This window comes from Tigriopus californicus, chromosome 10 (assembly GCF_007210705.1).
Source record: "Tigriopus californicus strain San Diego chromosome 10, Tcal_SD_v2.1, whole genome shotgun sequence".
NCBI classification, from domain to species: domain Eukaryota; kingdom Metazoa; phylum Arthropoda; class Copepoda; order Harpacticoida; family Harpacticidae; genus Tigriopus; species Tigriopus californicus.
In genome coordinates, this window is record NC_081449.1 from 9,909,027 (window position 1) to 9,928,554 (window position 19,528).

Below are 19,528 nucleotides of genomic sequence, written 5' to 3' on the forward strand. Positions count from 1 at the left end.
CACATTTTTTTCCATATTTTCCCAACTTTTTTCCCATTTTCACCAACGTTGAACCGATCGTTTTGGCCAAAAAGGCAACTTTATTTTTTTATTTCTACCTATTAGTGAAACATGTTGGCAGGAAACCTTGAAATTTTAGGACTGTTTGAAACTCAAATTCAACCATTGATTTTGCAAAGTATGGTCTTGATGAAGCAAAAATAACCTGAAATATTGGTTATCTGAAATTTCAGTAAAAAGTAATTGTAACGAGTAACGCCATTACAATCGTTGGCGATTAACGGTTGTGTAACTACCTACTTTTTTTGGCCAAAGTAATTGTACCTGTAAACTGTTCCTTTCATTGAGTAACGACTAACGCCATGGCCATTACCACGAGTAATTCGACCCAGTAGTTTTACTGGAATGAATAATTGATTTTAATATTCATTTTTGCAACTCTCGGACAATCTAATAGGAGCCTGAAAAAAAGAACGAAATGCTCAAGAGGTTGTTAACGAAAAGAAGTCAGAATCAAAAATTTAACTAAACAGGTTTTGTTTTATTTGACTATTTCTCTATTGGTGCGCCCGGTTGTCGGCGTCAAATATGTCTTCAAGGAAATCTAAATCAACTACGCCACAATCTCGGAGAAAACAGTTTTCCCACGTGTTGTAAAGGCAATCGAGTCCTCTTGGAGCACTAACGATGTTGCAAGTCCACCGGCCAACTGGTCCAGCCACTAACCAAGCAGCCCCGCATATGCCATAAGTTCCGATGGAAAACTAAAACAAAGACATAAGTATGATTTGAAAAGTGAATGTGGAAAATCAACCTAAAAAATTTGGCGAAAGGCAACTCACCGAGGTACATAAAGATTGTTTAGCGCGGCATACTTCGCACTCATGTTGGAATTCGGCTTCGTCTGGACTTATGATGGGATGCCTAAACAGCTCTTGAATTAACGTGGGCCGTCGTGGGCGATGAGGAGGCGGAGGATAAGGTCTTTTCCTTCGGGTGCGAGGTTGAACAACTTGGGACCGCTTGACCCGTTTTGAACTGAAGTACGGATGAATTCGGCTTGATTCACGAAATTCGCGAATCAGTGTAGATGAGGATAAGCCACATTTTGGAAAAACGCAATGAACATCTTCACTTATTGACTGATTAATTCGTTTACTGAGGGTTGTGATATAGTTCGTGCCATTGGAAGAGGCAAGTTTGGCAAGCCCTGTTAATATCTCGTGGGCCTCAACATCCGGGATCTCCGCATTGCGTAATAGACAAATCATTTTTGCCGCGCAATCAAAATATCTGCAAGAATAGCATACATCAATTAAACTGATTTTGATTCAATAGGCTTTAAAACAAAACCCATACCCTATAACCTGTTTCCTTCTTGCACGTATGGGAATTATTCGGCCACTTTTGGTCTTAAAAAATCCTGTTTGACAAGCGTAAAAACAACAGGAGTCTAGCCACTCAATCGAATAAGAATTACAGTAGTTAAGGGGTCAGCGCAATTTTTTATTACGAGAAAAGTATTCTCCTGCCTGACTTTTAGACGCTAAATCCACACCCACAAAGATCCAATCGGATACCGAATCAGATATGTGTATTGGGGCAATGTGACGGCTGACTATGTGTGACAGTCGAGACTCAATCCCTCAATCTAACACCCCAATTGAAAAAAATCAACATCATACTTTTGTGTGGGGAAATTAGGTTTGACTTTGCTTCATTATGCCACTCTTGTGCACCTTCGGTATAGTTGAATGAGAGTCGGGCCAGAAATGGTGGTCCCAAACTTTCAGGCCTTGCATCAGGTGTTGTAAGGCAAATGTCAAAATTTACATTGATCTATCATTTATCTATCATTCATTTCATAAAATTTCATTTTATCATCTATCATTTATCTAGTACATGTTAGTTAGTGTAGAAATACACGGCCAATGAAATAGCTTACCCGAATTTTGGAAGAGTGAAAGAGCTAGAGGTAATATCGTTCTTTGGTAGCTCTGAATTCACTAACACTAGTAATCCGAGAAGGCAGCACCACAGACTAAGCGTTGAAACTGTCATTTCTATGCACGGAAAAGTAAGCTAATGCCAACAAGAATTATTTTGATTCATGCCGTTCAAATCAGGTAGTTGTTTTCTGGCCACTCTTTGACTAGAATTGAAGAGACTCCTCAAGAAAACCATGTTCAGGATATTTCAAGGAAGTAGACGTCCTCGAAGCCAGAAGACATAGTAATACACACACTACCTACCACGTAGGTGAGGAAGAAGACAAGAAACGAGTTTCCAACTTCGTTTGGTAGGAAAATCAGAGCGCACACGCTTTTCATTGACCTCCAGAATTTCTCCAACCACGCCAATAGTACGTACGACATAGGAGCGTTACGTTGCCGAAAAAGGGAGCGATCGCGAACCGACTAAACCTGGCATTCTTACCGCTCTACTTACATTAGGTGCAAGAAAGCCGAAATGAAATATTAAACTAGGAATTATTTTTAGGTTTACTATTGCCACAAAGGTTATTTTCCAATCAATCTATATCCAAGCTATCGTGGATTGTTCGACTTGCGATCTGTGACGAAGTTCGTTGTTTAAATCATCCATATCTTATCCAAGAGGGTTGCCTGGTCATCGCAGCTCACCTACCTGAAAAAGGGACCTCTGGATTCTAGATATCGATGGCTAGGACAACCAATAACACTTGGGCTCATTTCAAGCGAAGAAAACTGACCACGCACCGACCACCGCCTTGAAAACAACTTGCTCAGGATTAGAAACGAGATGAGGTCGAGTTGGCTCCATGGAAAATTTCAGGTGAAACTGAACTTAACCTAAAACGATATCAATGACCCGAAAAATATATTTCTAAACCTTGTAATAATTTGCCATGAACTTGAAAAGTAGTATCACCAGCTATTTGGTGGAGAATGGAGCAGTCATGAGTTAGAAACATAGTGTTAGCAGGGGATTCTTATTGGTGTGCAGCACTGGAATTGAAATATGTAGAACACGAAGTACACACATGTTTACAAGTTTTCTCGTTGCAGGAACCCATCTCTTTCAAGGAAGTATCCTTGCTATGAATTGAAAGTTGGGAACGATCCCTGGAGGAAATTTATAGTTGGTATGCACACATTCGTGCTTAAGAGTAGGAGTGCAGATTCCCGGTAACTAAAAAGAGGTCTTTTTAAGCCCCAGTTACGATCCCAACGGAGAGGATTACAAAGTATGATTGCAGCCATGTTAGACCGGGTCAACTTCTCAAGATCAGAGAATCAGAGACATCCTCCGTTGTGATGGGGGGGGGGAGGGGGTGAGATGATTTTTCCAAAAGATATTTATTTTCTTCATTTCCACCATCAGTGCTATTTTTGATATATGCTATCTAACATTATTTTCATATGATATATGATCCACAAGCTAATCAGCGGATCAGAGGCAAAATAACGTTTAAAAACCCCGCCTCAGGATTCACGAGGGCTTGAGTGTGCTCTCAAAACGCACGTTACGTTAAGCCTCTACGGTCACCAGACAAACCTAAAACCTGCTGGGTTGGGACAAAGCTTGAGAATGCTTTTGAAAGATACAGTATCAGATACCTTTCGTACCGTTTTTGAATACTAATTTTCAGCCTCTCTCAATACAAAAGCTCTATCATTCCTGCATTTTTTTGTAGTAAAAAATCTTAGGCCTGGTTTAACTTTTTTCAATCCTGCTGAGCAATGTTGCTGAACAGAAAGAAGTCCAGATGGGCGAATCATACTTAAAATGTGTCTGAATAATCCCCTTGACCAAATGATTATCGAGAAACTATCTTACTCTTAATAGTCTGATGTATTCAACCCCACGTCTTAAAAGCTTTGACCACCTTCAACTGGCATGCTCATCGAGGGAGAGGACCTAATATGGATCCCTGAGCAACACCTGACTTGACATCATGTACCGGATGCGTCATAAAGAACAAGACTTTAGGACCGAAAAGATTGAAAGGGTCATATCTCTGTCCATAATGACCCGATTTAGTCGAAATTTCATTTGCAAGCTCTTGGGAAATAATTAACTTGAGATATAACTCAGTCCTACTCTTGGCGTTCATTTATGTCTTCAGAACACAGAGCAATTGTAGAGGCTGAATAGGGAGTTAGGCCCCAATAGGTGTGGGTGAGTATGACCATCAAGGCCTTTTTGGAGCAGAATTTTTTTTTGCAGGCTTCGGCGAAATTGAGTAATATAAAACTGCCTAAATAAAATGGTTTATGCACGGCCTTAGAATAAGCCTGTTTTTTGTTACTTGTGAGGACCAGGGTCCAGTCTTATTTGAATAGAAATGCTCCATCTTGTCCCTCCCCCATTTCCAGCTTATAATTTGCAATTCTATTTGCCATCATATCCACATAATTGGTCGCAGAGAGACGGATTTTTTTATGCCAGACAGGGTTGGACGACTCCTTTGCTGGTTCTAGGATCCCAATTAAAGTCGTAACGGTAGAATGTTGGGATACAATCCTAAAGACATATGGACCCAGCTTTATTCCCGCTCTTTTCTGGGGCCTAAAAACCGAGTTTCTTGAAATTCTAAGGGTTGTTTACTGGTTTTCAGCTTGACCAAAGACAAATGTCTTTTGGTCGGAATGAAAGATGATTGTTGATTGAAACAATGGGTTGTTGTGGACTTTTATAGACTTTTTGATTCACATGACGAGTGAAAGACGTCTAGAGGGAAATCTAGAATAACATTTATGGGTGGTGGTGGGTCAGATTGAATGTCTGAATGAAAGATGATTGTGCCAACATCCAAGCCTTTAATTGTGAATAGGATAATCTTAGAGGAGACATTATGAGCGCTTCACATATATTGATCAGTTAGAGGCTTTCCCTCTTCCTAAACCTTGACCAGCTGACAAATTTGATGATTTGTCCAACGGGAAACTTAAGTCTCTCGAAACGAAGAATTCTTGTTAGGAGACCATCAGGTTTCTCAAGGGTTCGTACAGAACAAGAGAGCAGACCTGCTGAGTAAGAGGAGTGAAATACCGCTACCTTACATGCACCAATGCACCAAGGTATTGATGGAAGGCTGCTGGTTACATCAAGTCTTTTAAGTTGTAGTCAGACAAGGGGAGTGTTTAGTGAAGCTTCAGCCCGAAAAAGAAAAACTGAAAACCGATAATTTGGAGCTTAAAGCATAATGATCCTAAAGGATAAGTGCACACTAGCTTCGGTTATATTTTTCATATCGGTGAAGACTGTTTTGCCGGAAGACGATTTCGCATCAGAGTGGTTTTCTAAGGTGTCTGATCCCAAATTTCAGTGCTCCGCCTCCAGTTACGAAGACACTGAACCTAGTGATGATCCCAACGTTCAAGAGATATATAAAATTGCCAAGGATTGCAAAGAATTAGATGCTCGATGGGATTATAACTTTAAAAGTAAATCCAAGGTCAAGAAAAATGGAATGTTCGAAGGAGTTGCGAGTATTTCTATGGCAGAGAATGTCAAAAGAGATTTGAGACCAGAGCACAACAACTACAAGTTCGGATTTCGGTATAACAAATGCATCATCCCATTTGACCAAAATATCAAGAAAATCAGTGGAAGGTTCGTGAACGACAAGTTGGAGGGACATGTACGAGTGGATTTTCATTCCGGATCGTTTGCACTTGGCTATGCTAAAGGATCCAAGTTTGTGGGGACACTCCGATGGTTCGGGGAAGATCGCAAGCTCTTGAAGTTAGAGTATGTAGGGAAACAACCCTCCAAGCAAAGTCAAGAGGAACCGTCAACAGTATTGCTTTTGATTCAAGACGAATACAAAATGAAACGCTTGTTAACGCAACAATCTTCGTTGGTCGGAAGAACTTTACTCACCGACAATTTCCAACCACTCATCTCTTGCGAACAAGAATCGGAGGAAATCTTTCATCAATGTTATGTCATTGAAAAAGTTCGGTCAAAGATCAACGATTGCTCAATCGATTTGAAGCAAATTAGCCAGCCCGAAAGCGATGCCAAAAAGACATTCTCATGGAATCTCAAATCAGACCACAAGGTATGGCATGGTCAGAGCAAATTCAAAGAATGCTCCCCGGAATGGGAAACAGAGGCCATCACGGATGGCATAAGAAAATGGATAAAATCAATGGAAAACGATAAGAGCGATCCATTTTGGGCTGAAACTTTTGAAAACAGAGAGCCTTGGATTGAAAACTCTGAGGGACTACCGAGTACAATCTCACTTCGGTTTCCTGATCTTCAAGGGCGCAATTTTGCCTCAGATCCTCATTATGGCATAAAAATTACCACACAACATGGCGACAGTCTCAAGATCGTTAAGGAAAATTGGACCGAAAAGGATCGAATGGAATTTGTGGCACAAACAAAGAGCAACGACTGGCTACAGACCCTCGACATTGAAGGAAGGCTGATCAATTTCAATACGGACAACCCCTTGCTTCGACTCAAGGAACCCTCAAACAAGAACTTTTATGTCCAGGGAAAGATACGAAATGGCCAACTGCATGGAAATGTACGCAGATTTGGTCGCTACATTACAGATTCCCAAAGCTTATGCTCGACGACGATCTTCTCCGGATTATCCTTCGTGGGACGATACGACAATGGCCAAATCACTGGGCCCATGTGGCGCTTCGTGGTGGGTAATGGAGCCATCTATGGCATTGCCGATGAGAATGGACGGTTAACCGGGAAGCGTATTGCCTTCATCTATCCTGACCTAGAGACGGTCTATCTGGGCGAATTTGACAATGGTATCATGGTCAAAGGACAACAATCTGCCATCACTGGGTATCGTTGCGTAAATGGGATTTTGGAACTGAAGTTTTCCGAACCGTCGGGGCCGTTTTTTCATTTCAAAGCTCCAACCAACGAGTAGGTTAACGCACTTTGTTACGCCTTTGTCGTTGAGTTAACGTATAATTGTGTTCCATCCACAGAACATTTGGAGATCAGCCGCTCCTTACCGATATTTTGGATGACAAATACATCATTGTCAAGGAATCAAAGGTGGAGCATGAAGTGGCCGATGAAGGGTAAGACACACTCGGACTTGAAACACCTCAGTTAGAGGCTCAATCTATTTACTTCTTCATAGGGCTTTTGCGACCAGAGACATTCCCAAGAGCACCACAATAACTCTCTATTCGGGGATGTATTTTACTAAGCAACAAATTGAATTGTATAACAATAGAACGGCTGCAGCTCGAGCCGCTAGGAATGCCACGGCGGACGACATGTGGTACGACTCCAAATATCATGGGAGCATGCCTGAATGCCAAGGTGCAACAATCACAATTCCAGCGCATTTGGGCTCAATGGATAGTTATCGCGCAACTCTTGGTCACAAACTCAATCACCAATTCAAACCTAACTGCGCTTATGGAGGAGTTCTCGACTCTCCTCGCTTTGGGTTCATCCGAGCTTTTTTCACCCTGCGAGACATCAAAAAAGGAGAGGAACTTTTTATCAATTATGGCTACAGCACTGAAACGGGACCAAAATGGTATACGGAACTCTATAAGAAAATGCTTGAATCTGGCGAAATTGAGACAGATGTTCCCAAACCAAATCCCTTTGGAATGCTAGAAATAGATGAATAGACACACTCGTACCAATATTTCATTGGAAGATCTATATTGATAATGCGATTGTGAATACAAAATATCAAATCATTGATAGGCAATAAAGAAGCCAAATTAACGTCTACAGAATTACTCTACCACTGGCTAGGCCTTTTCATTCTCCTCTCCCTCCTCTCGTTGCGGACAACCAAACGGAAAAATACCAGAATACGATCTAAGATGCCTGACTTTAACAAAATATTTTAGGCTGAACAACTTGTTACTGATCTATTCTAACACCATAAATACACCATCAACCCCTATGAGAGAAACCTTTCAAATACTACATGAGAATAATTACAAGTACTTTTGATATCCAAATAGGGAAAAGCAGAAAGCTGTATATCGTGTACTTACACCATACCAGCGAATTTTGAACATCTTCGTATTCCATTAAATTGTGCTAAAAAGGGAATGCTAATTTAGAAAAAGCTATGTTTTTTCTATCAGTCATCAATAACTTGTGAAACTGTGTTTTTCCTTGTACTATTTGTTGGAAATGAAGATTGCAAAAGTGTTGGCGGTTTATCAACCATGCAGTACACTATCAGACTGTAAAATGATTATTTACAAGTCAGAATTCTTTCTCGGGTCCTTCATTGTTCAACTTGCTGCCCTCAAATATTCGTAGGGCTTATGTAGACGTTGATCCAGCAGCAGGATTTAAGTCAGACTGGGACAAGTTTTTGACTAAAATTCCGGATCAACCTTATATTCAAGGATTAGCCAGATCAGCCAACTCTAATTGGCTAGTCGATCAACTAACATATATAAATAAAAATGAAGTAAAATGAATAAATTTCTCGTTTTAACTGAACTGCTGGGATTCCAATTCCAGCAGCGGTAAGGAAGTCCGCAAAAAAAAGAATTGTTCGGAATCTTACTCATAGATAATTTGAAACATTTCGCAGAAGAGTTGATGGCTTATTCATTATGTCACAGTACTTGGGGAATAGATTTTCATGTAATAATCCAGGGACTTTAAAGAGTGTCCCTGGTCAGCCAAACCGGCGAGCGGATGCTCATTCTGGGAAACGTCCAAGCCTTAACTCAGAGGTACGAAAGTTGAAAAAACTAGCCTCTAGCCTCTAGCCTCTCGCTGACTTGAAGGTGCTCTCAAAACGCACGTTAAGCCTCTTCGGTCACCAGGGCATTAGTAACAAAATCACAATAATTGGTTTCCTTTTTCCAAAAAGGAACTGTAATTCCATTGCATTTGAAAATTGTGTAATTCTAATAGGGCATTACAGTTACAATTTCTTTGGTCAAAAAAATAGTAATTGGTTACACAACCATTACAAAAAATAACGTAATGGTGCTCCTTGTTACAATTACTTTTACTAAAATTTTATATGACCAATATTTTATGGTTTTCCCCCATAAAGACCATACTTCTCTAAATAAATCGCGTTTTTTGATGCAAGCAGTCCTAAAGCGTTACATTTGAAGACCTTGAGTCAACATTTTTCAATAATGAGCATTGGCATTTAATCTTGGCATAATAGCTCGAAATTTATTGCATCAGAAAACTTTGAGGAGTTAAGATTGGGACCCTGGATGGGGCAATGATTCTTGAAGGTTTGAATCAAATGTCGCAAAAGTCATAATGGAAAAACACTGCTAGACATTGTGAAGTCGGTAGAGCTTCTCTGTAAGAAGTCCATGCCTTAAGACGTGGAAGTGAGGAGGCTTTGTAAATTTGAAGCATCATTTTCAAGCCAAAGAAGGATTTTCGCAACTTGACAATTGCTCTGAATCAAAACTTTAGTCCAGCGCAATTTGTTTGAGAAGACCCTAAGAGTTGTTACGAGCAAGCACAATTTTCAACCCTGACTTTCTTTGATCAAAATGTGTTAGATGGAATTAGCAAAAACGGCAATATCTGTCGAGCCTTAAGCTTCTTCAGATGTCACGCGATGAACGAAAAATTAAAGGCCATTCTGAAAGCTTAAAAAGAAACGAGTAACTAGTATTGTTTTAGATTTTAGGTCGTTATAATTGCACAATTTTAAAATGTCATGCAATTACAGTTTCTTTTACCAAAAAAAAACCCGAATTTCGTTACTTGTAATTTCATTACTAATGCCCTGAATTGTAACGACCCAAAATCTACAAGAATTACTCGTTACTCGTTACTTTTTTTCAGCTGCTAGAATGGCCTTTAATTTTTCGTTTATCTCGTGACAGCTGATAAACCTTAAAGCTCAACAGAAATTGCCATTTTTACTAATTCCATCTAGCACATTATGAACAATCAAAGGGTTAAAATCGTGCTTGCTCGTAATAACTATGAGGAGGGTTCTTGGTTTCAAATCTTGTTGCATTTGCTACTCATTTTTTTTGTTGTTTTTTCACGGGCTTTTCTAACCGCTACAGGGAATGTAATCACCAGTACTATTTAAATGAATGGTTATAATTCGTCTATTTATTACCTTTCAATCATTATATGATATTTGGTCTACCAACGAATTTGTGTTGGCAGACCAAGCGAGTCCTTGAATATTCGGTTGATCTGGAATGCTATTCAAAAATTTGTCCAAGTCTGACTTGAAAGATACGACCAGATCAACAAGGCCTACGTATTCCCTACGAATATTAGAGGGAAGCAAGTTAAACAATGAAGGAGCCCGAGAAAGAAGAGACGACGACTTCATTGTTCGAACTAGCCTGGATTCTCGAGGGCTTGAAGGTGCTCTCAAAACACACGTTAAGCCTCTACGGTCATTACAATTGACTCTAAATCCTGGGTTGGGACAAAGCTCATGGATGCTTTTGAAAATGTATAGTATCAGATACCTTTCGTACCTTCTCTGAACACTCTAAAGTCCCAACTTTTTTAGTCTCTCACAATACGAGAGCTCTTTCATTCCTGTGATGTTCCTAGTGAAACATCTTTGNAATTTCGCTACTTGTAATTTCATTACTAATGCCCTGAACGACCCAAAATCTACAAGAATTACTCGTTACTCGTTCCTTTTTTCAGCTTCTAGAATGGCCTTTAATTTTTCGTTTATTTCGTGACAGCTGAAGAACCTTAAAGCTCAACAGAAATTGCCATTTTTACTAATTCCATCTAGCACATTATGAACAATGAAAGGGTTAAAATTGTGCTTGCTCTTAACAACTCTGAGGGGGTTCTTGGTTTCAAATCTTATTGCATTTGCTACACTATTGTTTACAACTTCACAGTCAAATTCCGTTGGACTGGAGACATGATTTAGTGCAATTGACAAGCAGCGAAAATCCTTCTTTGGCTTGAATATGATGCATCAAAATACAAAGCCTCCACATTTCCACGATTTAAGGAATGGGCTTCTAACAGGGAAGCTTCACCGACTTCACAATGTCTAGCGCTGTTTTTCCATCATGACTTTTGCGACATTGTTTCAAACCTTCAACAATCATTACCCCATCCAGGGCCCCTATCTTGACTCCTCAAAGCATTATGATGCTTTTATGAAATATATATTCTGAACAATTATGCCAAGATTTAATGCCAATGCTCATTATGGAAAAATGTTGACTCAAGGTCTTCAAATGTAACGCTTTAGGACTGCTTGCATCAAAAACCGCGATATCTTTAGAGAAGTATGGTCTTTATGGGGGCAAACCATAAAATATTGGTCATCTAAATCTTAAAAAAGTAAAGAGTGACGGCATTACATTTTCTTTCTAGTAATGATTGTGTAACGAATTGCTATTTTTGACCAAAGTAATTGTAACTGTAATTCGTTCCTTTTATTGAGGAACGACTAATGCCCTAACGGTCACTACTAGAATTGACCTTAAAACCTGGGTTGGGACAAAGCTCATGAATGCTTTTGATGACTTACAGCATCAGAATCCTTTCGTACCTTCTCTGAATACTGCACAATCCCAACCTTTCTAGTCTCTCCCAGTATTTTTTGTTTTAAAATCTTTATTGCGAGTTTGAACCTCATTGGGTTATTATTCGACAAGTTTCTTCCAATACATATTGGGATGTCAGTTTTCTCATCCCCTCAATGTTCCTGTTAAAACATCTTTGGACCTGCTCGACCTTTTGCAAACCGGCTGAACTCATTGCAGCCGAAATGGGGGAAGCATATTCAAGTTATATTAGTAGAATCGACTTGTACCGAGTGACCATTGTGATACTTTCCCTGAACTCAAATGTGCGATATATCCAACCACATGTCTGAAAAGCTTTGCCAACTTCCAAATGGATATGCTCATCGAACTTTCCATGATCTTCGAGGACCACACCTAAATCCATCATGGCCTTGGCAAAGTCCAGATAAACTACGCGCACATCGACTGACTCATGGCTCGCAAGTCCCTCAATGACCTGCCCTAAATGCTCAATCAGTTGGGTAACGGTGCTCGACTTAGAATCTGGTTTAGGGAGTTCACCACATCTACATATACTCTGTATTTCCTTAGCTTCACCATCTTTGAAAAGGATATGAAATGTGACTGTTAAGTGTAATCTTATTACAAATTCAGATGATACCTCGAACTGGAGCTTTGTCAAGGAGGACTGATGCGTGGAAACAGTGATGTGGAGATGGATGATAAACAGAGGCTGCCATTAACAAATTTACCCTTATGGGATCCAATGAACTCGTTGCCAACCCCTACAAAGCCGGAGCCATCATGATTAGTCAGAACAATGGGAGGTTCCAAGGGATTACTTTCAGGATTTCAGGACAATTATCCAATAAATTGTCTCGATCAATAACTCTCCGGACGCAAATTTATCTCATCTTGACACTACTTCAAAGTAAAAACAGACGACTCCTATATTGAATTTACTGATGCAAGTTCAAACCCTTGGGGGAGAGCCAATTGGCGAGAACTGCTTAAGGTCAAGAACAAATATTATGGATTTCTGATGTCCATATCAAGGCTATAGACCAAACAGACGTTAGGTTTCCTCCCATTTTAGTAATGTACGATCCTCAAGATGAAACAGTCTTGCAGACCGATGCCTCTCGTCTTTATCACGGATTTGGCTTCGTCTTGTTATAATGGCCAGTCAAAAACTGAACATTGAAAATGGTTCCATGTGAAAGTCAATTGATTATGGATGTTGAAACTCGTTAATGCAGCGTTGGAACTCGAAGCCTTGCTATCTACTAGGCTGTATAGAAATGTGAGGTCTACATATATTGCTGATCAGCCTCTTGAAGCCATTTTCAATGCTTACTCCTTGAACCCCATGGAGTACCAAAAGTCGTCTATTTGTTCCCCCCTTGCTGATGTCTACCCCTCACTACTATTAGAGAAACTATTTACGTTTATCAAATTACATAAAGGCTCTGCTTGTCTCATTTATTTCGTGTTTTTCCTCATTACTGCATATCATGCCTACTTAAAAAACGATCAATTTATTATTGGCCACCCCACAACATATCTACGTGATGAAAGAAAAATGAATATCATCCAACACTATTCATTCCATTCCTGAAACGTGTGATACTGCACTGATTCTAGACACAAGCAAAACTTGCCGTGCTTTGCTTTCCTGTTGCGACGTTAAGCGACGAAAATATTCAACATCGAGATCTGTGTGTGTTTGTGTGTGTGTGACTGTAAATGCGTGACCAAGGTCACTCACAGTATTTCAGTTTCACGTCAAGATAGCCATTATGACCTATTTTCAATAAGCAACCTTTTCTTGCATGGGTGCCTGAAAAATGAGAAGCGCGAATCAGGTGCTAGAGAATATGTTCGTCAATTACATGCTCCCGGTTAAAGCATATTTCATTGTCCGGGCTTGCTCTACAAAAGACGCTCTCATCAAGGTGGTAAAACTTGTATTACATATGACAATTTTGATGCATTACTCGCGTTCACGCTTAGCAGTTATCCCATCAGTATATCGATACATGTCAAGCTGAAACCTAATGCTTGTGTAATCAAATGTTCCCGCCGCCAAGCAGCTCAACCATGACTATTCTGGTTCGACACATTGAAACGATAACCGTCACATATTCTAAATGTGCCCAAGATTGATGTTTATATTCGACTGAGAAACTTTTTAACTCCTGAACTTTCAATTGAACTCGGATTATTGTCTCTTCTTTAAAGCATTATTGGTAAACTAGTTATTCTTTGAGATACATTGTTAATTACACTTTAAGTTGTGGGGACCGTGCAACCCTTTTGACACTAACTATTCAACTTGATGATAAACCAAGGAATTTTGTCCTTTTCCAAAGTTCCACGATCAAACTGTTTCGAACTGTTGTCATTTTTTTATTGTAAACATTCCAATGGGCATGGTTTGCCCATAATTGCGGTAGGTGTTTGGGGTACATTGTTGTAAGATAAATTAAAGTTAAAATTTAAAACAACATGCCCAAAGAACCAAAGCAAAAGTAGGAATGAACAAAGGTGACTTAGAATACTTACGTATATATTTTAAACAAATAATTCAATTTCATGACCTGCAACTTAATTTGACATTTTTATCATTTGCCTCTGTGGATATTGAACTTGCTTGTTGGATTTCTTGAGCGACAAAACCAATGAAATGCGTACAAGTACAATACATATAACCTAGCCAGCCCTGTCAGGCATTCTCGCGGGAATCTGGCCAACAGCTTGTGATCGTATCCCACCATGCCTGACGAATCATTACGAGGAATATTATTGCTCCACATATGCATTATCTAAGTCCGGTGTGTGTTCATTTCAGGTCTAGCTGGCCCACATTTATCTTCTTATCGAACTCTTAAGCCTATTTAGAAGAGCAGCAATAGTCTATTCATAAACCGTGCCTGTACAAATGTTAGATTGTGAGTGATTTCTCGCCCGCTTTGTTTTTTGCAAGTTCTCTTGACGTTTGTCTGTCGTTTCATCTATCCACATGTCTCTCCGTTGTTTAGGTAGTTGGAAGCCTACACATGAAGGGAACAACCGTTGACGAGGGCAATTCGTTGTAATTCCATCCCACTTACGAGTACTACATATTGTAACACTGCCTGGTTATGCATGCGAGAGAAGATTTCTGACACGGAGGGCACGGACAATAATTGTCCGACTTATTAGCTACGTAGATAACCTGGACGTGATTACGACATGCTTTAGGAAGATTGAAGTCATGACCGGGGGAGCAATTCGTAATGATATGTATTGCACCTTTAGTCCGGAGTGTTTGTTAGGCAGAACAGAATTGGATGCGTCAGTACACACCAAACCAATTCAAATTTAGTTTGGGCTCGATCGTGACAGTTTGTACAATGTGAAAAAGAAGGTCAAGAACGAAACGGTGTGTCACAGATCTCTGACTGAATAATAATACATTGAGGAAGTCATGGTGGAATTTTTATTGAGCATGATCTCGGCCAGTTTTTGCTTGTCCTTGTCTAGTCACGTGAGTACGAAGCCAATTCCATAGAAAACTTGCTCGCTTTTCTTCATTCAGACAATCACTTACTTAAGCGAGAAATGCAACTTTTAGTATAATAGATTGGGTTCGATTGCAGTAGTCTAGATCAAACTGAATCAGGTTTTTTTAAAGGCATTTCGTTAGAGTGAGTTTTTTTGTAAACTTAACTTGAAACTCATTGGTTAAAGACCCTCCACTTTAACGTCTTCGGACGAAGAGTCGAAAAAGAGTCCCAAAGTGATGATTTATTCCATGAGATATGTAATCTAGGATATTGCAACTAAAAATCATATGCAATTTCAGCTCCTAACGCTTCTTCATCTTTCAGAATCGACAATTCTATACGGTTTCATTACTACTGCTGGTATTAAACTTGAAACTAATTCAGGCACAAAGTTTCATTGATAAGAGAGAAGAGAGGCAAGGAAGCCAAGGGGAAGTGTTCCGATCGAACATAATCTTCATTGAAGAAATAGAAAACCTCCATGACTACAATAGGTCTACTCACCCACCCAATATTCAAGCTCGTAGCAACGATGACGACAAGACGTCAAACTTTCAACCAGGAGTATCCAACAAAGGAGGCTGGAATCCTATTATTCGAACATCCGATAAAACCCAACGTCAGCCCAAGCAAAATAGCTTAGATGAATCTGAAGTAGACTCTGCGGTATCATTTCACGGGTGGAACAATCCAAATCTTGAAGCAAGAACATTTGGCAAAGCATTCGGAGATCTCAACGGAGGACCGAAGCAGAAAGGAAAAACGCCTTACGGTGAAAATCGTCCTCAAATTCAGACACAAACCACTAGAAGACCGCGACCCAAGCTCGTTTTGGGCAAAAAGAGACCAAATCGACCGGGAAGAGTGCCTTCAAAAATACGGGTTACCCCAATTGGTGCATCTTTTACCAATTCCAACTATGGTCGTCCTCAAAACCAAAGACCAGGCATTAAGGGAGCAAGAAACCCCTCTACAAGGGGATTGCACCGAATGGCTCGTCGGATCAGATTTATGGTTGATGGCATGATGAACAGTCTGTTCGGTCTATTCAGAAAACCGAAGCGAAACCCTGGGATCAGTCAATTAAACAAAAGACCTAGGAAGAACCGGAGGCCAAGTCCAGGAACTGGTTACAATTCTCCCAATTCGAACAATGTTGGAAACAATGACCGACCCTCAAGCCACCAGAATATACAAGGGGGAGTTAGCTCAGGAACTTACAATCCATTCTCATCGTCCAGTGCATCACATGCCAACCCATCAAATGTACTGCCTTCCAAGGGATATAGTACACCAACGAGTTCGGGAAATCAACTCAATTTTCAATCAAGCACTTCTGGCACAGCACTCAAATCAACGCCAACCATCACTTACGGTGCCTTTCAAATCAATGAAGCAGCTCCAGCGTCTCCTTCTTCCAGCAGCACCACCTCAAACCCTTTCATTCCTAGTTCTTCCAACGGAAACTATGTACCAACTTTCCACACGGTCAATTCCAACGCCCTATCTAACGGGGTATCCACAAGTAATGTTTACACCAACTCACCTTCAAGCAGCGGTAGCCATTCTGGTCCAGTGATCTCTTCGAGTCCCCTTGGAAGTCACACCAAATATAATGATTACAATCCTCCTCAGGGAAAATCACTGCCTTCAAAAACTGGTAGTTCCAATTCGCAAATATTCAGCTCATACACAAATACGTTGTCCAATTCGATTCGAACCGTTCGAGATCCATCGAACACACTTGGTCAAACCAGACATGAGCCGTGCTTTAATTGCAATAAAAATTCTGGATCAGTAACGGGGGCAGCTCCCCTGAGCACGAGATATGTCAGCCCGGGGACGATTTCTGGCCTTGGATCGGTGCGGCCGACTCGGGAAATCAGCGAGAAGAAAAGAGACATGTTTGAACTGCGCATGGCGTGGTACCACTATCATCAAAAGTTGAAAGACTTTGAAGCTAAATACAACAAGGAGGACAAAGATTTGGCTCGGTTCAGAAAGGAGATTGCGGAAGGATCAGCGTCCAATTTTCCATACTTGATTGGACTAAGATCGCCTCAACTAGTCGAGGATGTGGATTTCTCGGAAAGCGTCTCCACGCCTCTCTCGACAAACTTGTTCTCGACTGGATCCCAAAACCACGTGGACACTTCGGATCAACCGGCGACTATACATTCCTCGTACGTCGGAAGTCTTCTTCAGACTGTCATTGATCCATACAAAGGAACAATTGGACCTGGATATAGCTATTCGTCTACGCCTATTTATCCCAAAGAAATTCAGGATTCCATTCCAGAAGACTCGGTCAAAATCAAAGCGACCACAAATCCGTTTACAAGAAAACCTAGGTCGTTCCCTCAAACGAGACCAAACGTGTTCTTGCCAAGCGATAACAATGAGAACAAGCCCGACAAGGACGTACCTACTCACAGAAAATATGGAGTTTTTGATTTAAAGACGTCATTAGCGAATAAGTATTCAGATATATTGACCCCCAAGACACGGTGAGAATGCCATAAACACATCTTTGAGAGACAAATGAAGGGAATCACAACCGTCCAGAAATTTGTTTTGTCTTCACATTCAGAAGAGCAGCTGTAAAAGAAGATCATGTGCGCGGTTCTCCTACTTTTATACTAACATTTGTGACCTGACTTGATATGCATTTATACTGATGACATTGTAATATGGCAATTCAAATCCTACTATTTGAAAGCAAGATTTTCAGCGATCCATTTGAGCCACAAACTTTGATTGAAAAATTTCCATGTGGGCCAACTGATTACATGAAATGTAAAACATTACAAACTCAGAATGGGTTGGAGATTTTCAAACTAAGTACTGTGACGCTCAGCAAGTTCTTTGGATCTCATAAATAGCCAATTTATAATCGCATATAAGAGCCCTATTTGAAATCAGGAGTTCAAAATGAGTTAGCTTCTTTTGGGTGATATTTACGTGTAGTTTCAATAGTTATATAATTTGCCTTAAACACACTTAAGTTAGGTGTTAAAGACTACACTTTTACATAGACTGATCTGAGTTATACCACGGCGAACCGTTTGAGAGATATGTTTTTCAAATTTCAAGATGATGTGTCCAAAACACCCAAACTCAAAGGAATTGAAAATGTTAATACTTAACACATTGTATCAAAGCACATTAGGTACTTTTAATCACACATGATTATGTCACCAAAATCAAATCTTTTGGTCTCCTGATTTCACACCGTGCCCTTAACTACGATTGTGATGCTTTTTAGCACCTCACCGTGCTTAGTTAAAGACCCCCTTGTTTGGTTTCAAGTAGGATGTCCCCAGATCAGCCCGCATTGGAAATATCTTTTAGATAGAGCAATGTTGTTATGAAAGGAAAAGAGACAGTTTTTATTGAGGTCCATCCAGTAATTGGGATAGCTAGAGAAATCAGAATCGCCGATTATCTGTCCCAAAAGAATATGTTTATTGTGCTTGATCTGGAACAAAAATTGAAGTATGACGGTTATTGTTACGTCGAATAGTTCGTATTTTTATTTTTTTCGAATATATACCTGCCAATTCATTATCATTTAATTCCGAACGTTACACACTCTTGTAGGGATTTTTTAAGAAGACTCCCTTTAGTGAGCTATAGTCAAAATTTTCTGTTAGATCGTGTGAGCGGTAGTAGGAAACAAGTTTTTGAATTGAATCAAATTTCCGGGCATCGCTGAAAAAGAACGTCTGGCCAAAGGCCGTTCCATTGGTGGTATGCAGACTCTCCTGGTTTACCGCCATGGCTTTCACACCTTTAGGTGTTTCGGGCGTTTTGAGCATTAGAGCAAACATGCCGTTAGCTCGCTGACGAACCAGAAAAGTGCCAACAGGCAGATGCTCCAATCTCTCCGAGGCCACATTTCCCGACAGAGTGCCTGCAAACCAAGGTTGTTGTTCCAAAGGAGTTGCTTCCATCTCTTGCTCGAAGCTGCGTTGAGATTCCTTGATTTGATGTGACATCTTCGAATTCGAGTTTCGTTTTTGATCGGGGATTGCCAGTGATAAAGTGGAGTTGCTTCGCTCCAAGGAGTCTGCCATCAGAGTGGGCAACGTGACACTGTCTGCCTTTTTGATGCTCCCAATCTCAATGCAACAACAATCTCCAATACAAGACTTGTGCAAGTCTACCTGGCATCGGAGGCAATGATAGCCTTGAAAGAATTTGCCCTGGAAAGCTTTTCCGCATTGAAAGCACTCGGTTGGGAGTTCAAAAGTCTTCATTTGAAGGACGTGACCTTGGGAAGTGTTATCCACGGGATTCACACAATCCATGGCTGTGAGAATGGCATGGAACCAAGCATCCCTCTCCAGACTGGTTTTAACAATGATAGTTAGGGGTGTTTTTCGAGCGTCCGCTCGTCTGAATAGACGCACACTGAACACCTCAACATTAGGAGCGTCTGGTGGGGGAAGCGGTTCCAGGAAGAAATCCCGCACTTTCAAGGCCTCTCGAAAGCGGTAGCGGTGCTGGAGC

The 19,528-nt window shown here is 40.5% G+C and overlaps 2 protein-coding genes across 4 annotated transcripts; one reads left to right on the forward strand and one right to left on the reverse strand.

Moving 5' to 3' along the window:
- Window positions 1–512: 512 nt before the first annotated feature.
- On the reverse strand, window positions 513–2,827 carry LOC131888276 (uncharacterized). 3 transcript variants are annotated; one of them, XM_059237089.1, is made up of 3 exons: window positions 2,647–2,827; window positions 843–1,293; window positions 513–764 (listed from the first exon to the last, which is right to left on the reverse strand). In XM_059237089.1, the coding sequence occupies exons 1-3, from the start codon at window positions 2,709–2,711 to the stop codon at window positions 558–560; spliced, it is 723 nt and encodes a 240-aa protein (XP_059093072.1). In that variant the 5' UTR covers window positions 2,712–2,827; the 3' UTR covers window positions 513–557. The 3 variants fall into 3 exon arrangements, 2 of the variants coding, with proteins under 2 accessions (XP_059093072.1, XP_059093071.1); XR_009374088.1 differs by lacking the exon at window positions 2,647–2,827 and adding an exon at window positions 1,360–1,577 and having other exon boundaries at window positions 514–764; XM_059237088.1 differs by lacking the exon at window positions 2,647–2,827 and adding an exon at window positions 1,946–2,253 and having other exon boundaries at window positions 515–764.
- Window positions 2,828–4,973: 2,146 nt separating this feature from the next.
- LOC131888279 (uncharacterized) lies at window positions 4,974–7,860 on the forward strand. Its single transcript, XM_059237093.1, has 3 exons — window positions 4,974–6,888; window positions 6,954–7,049; window positions 7,112–7,860. The coding sequence occupies exons 1-3, from the start codon at window positions 5,189–5,191 to the stop codon at window positions 7,614–7,616; spliced, it is 2,301 nt and encodes a 766-aa protein (XP_059093076.1). The 5' UTR covers window positions 4,974–5,188; the 3' UTR covers window positions 7,617–7,860.
- The last annotated feature ends 11,668 nt before the right edge of the window (window positions 7,861–19,528 follow it).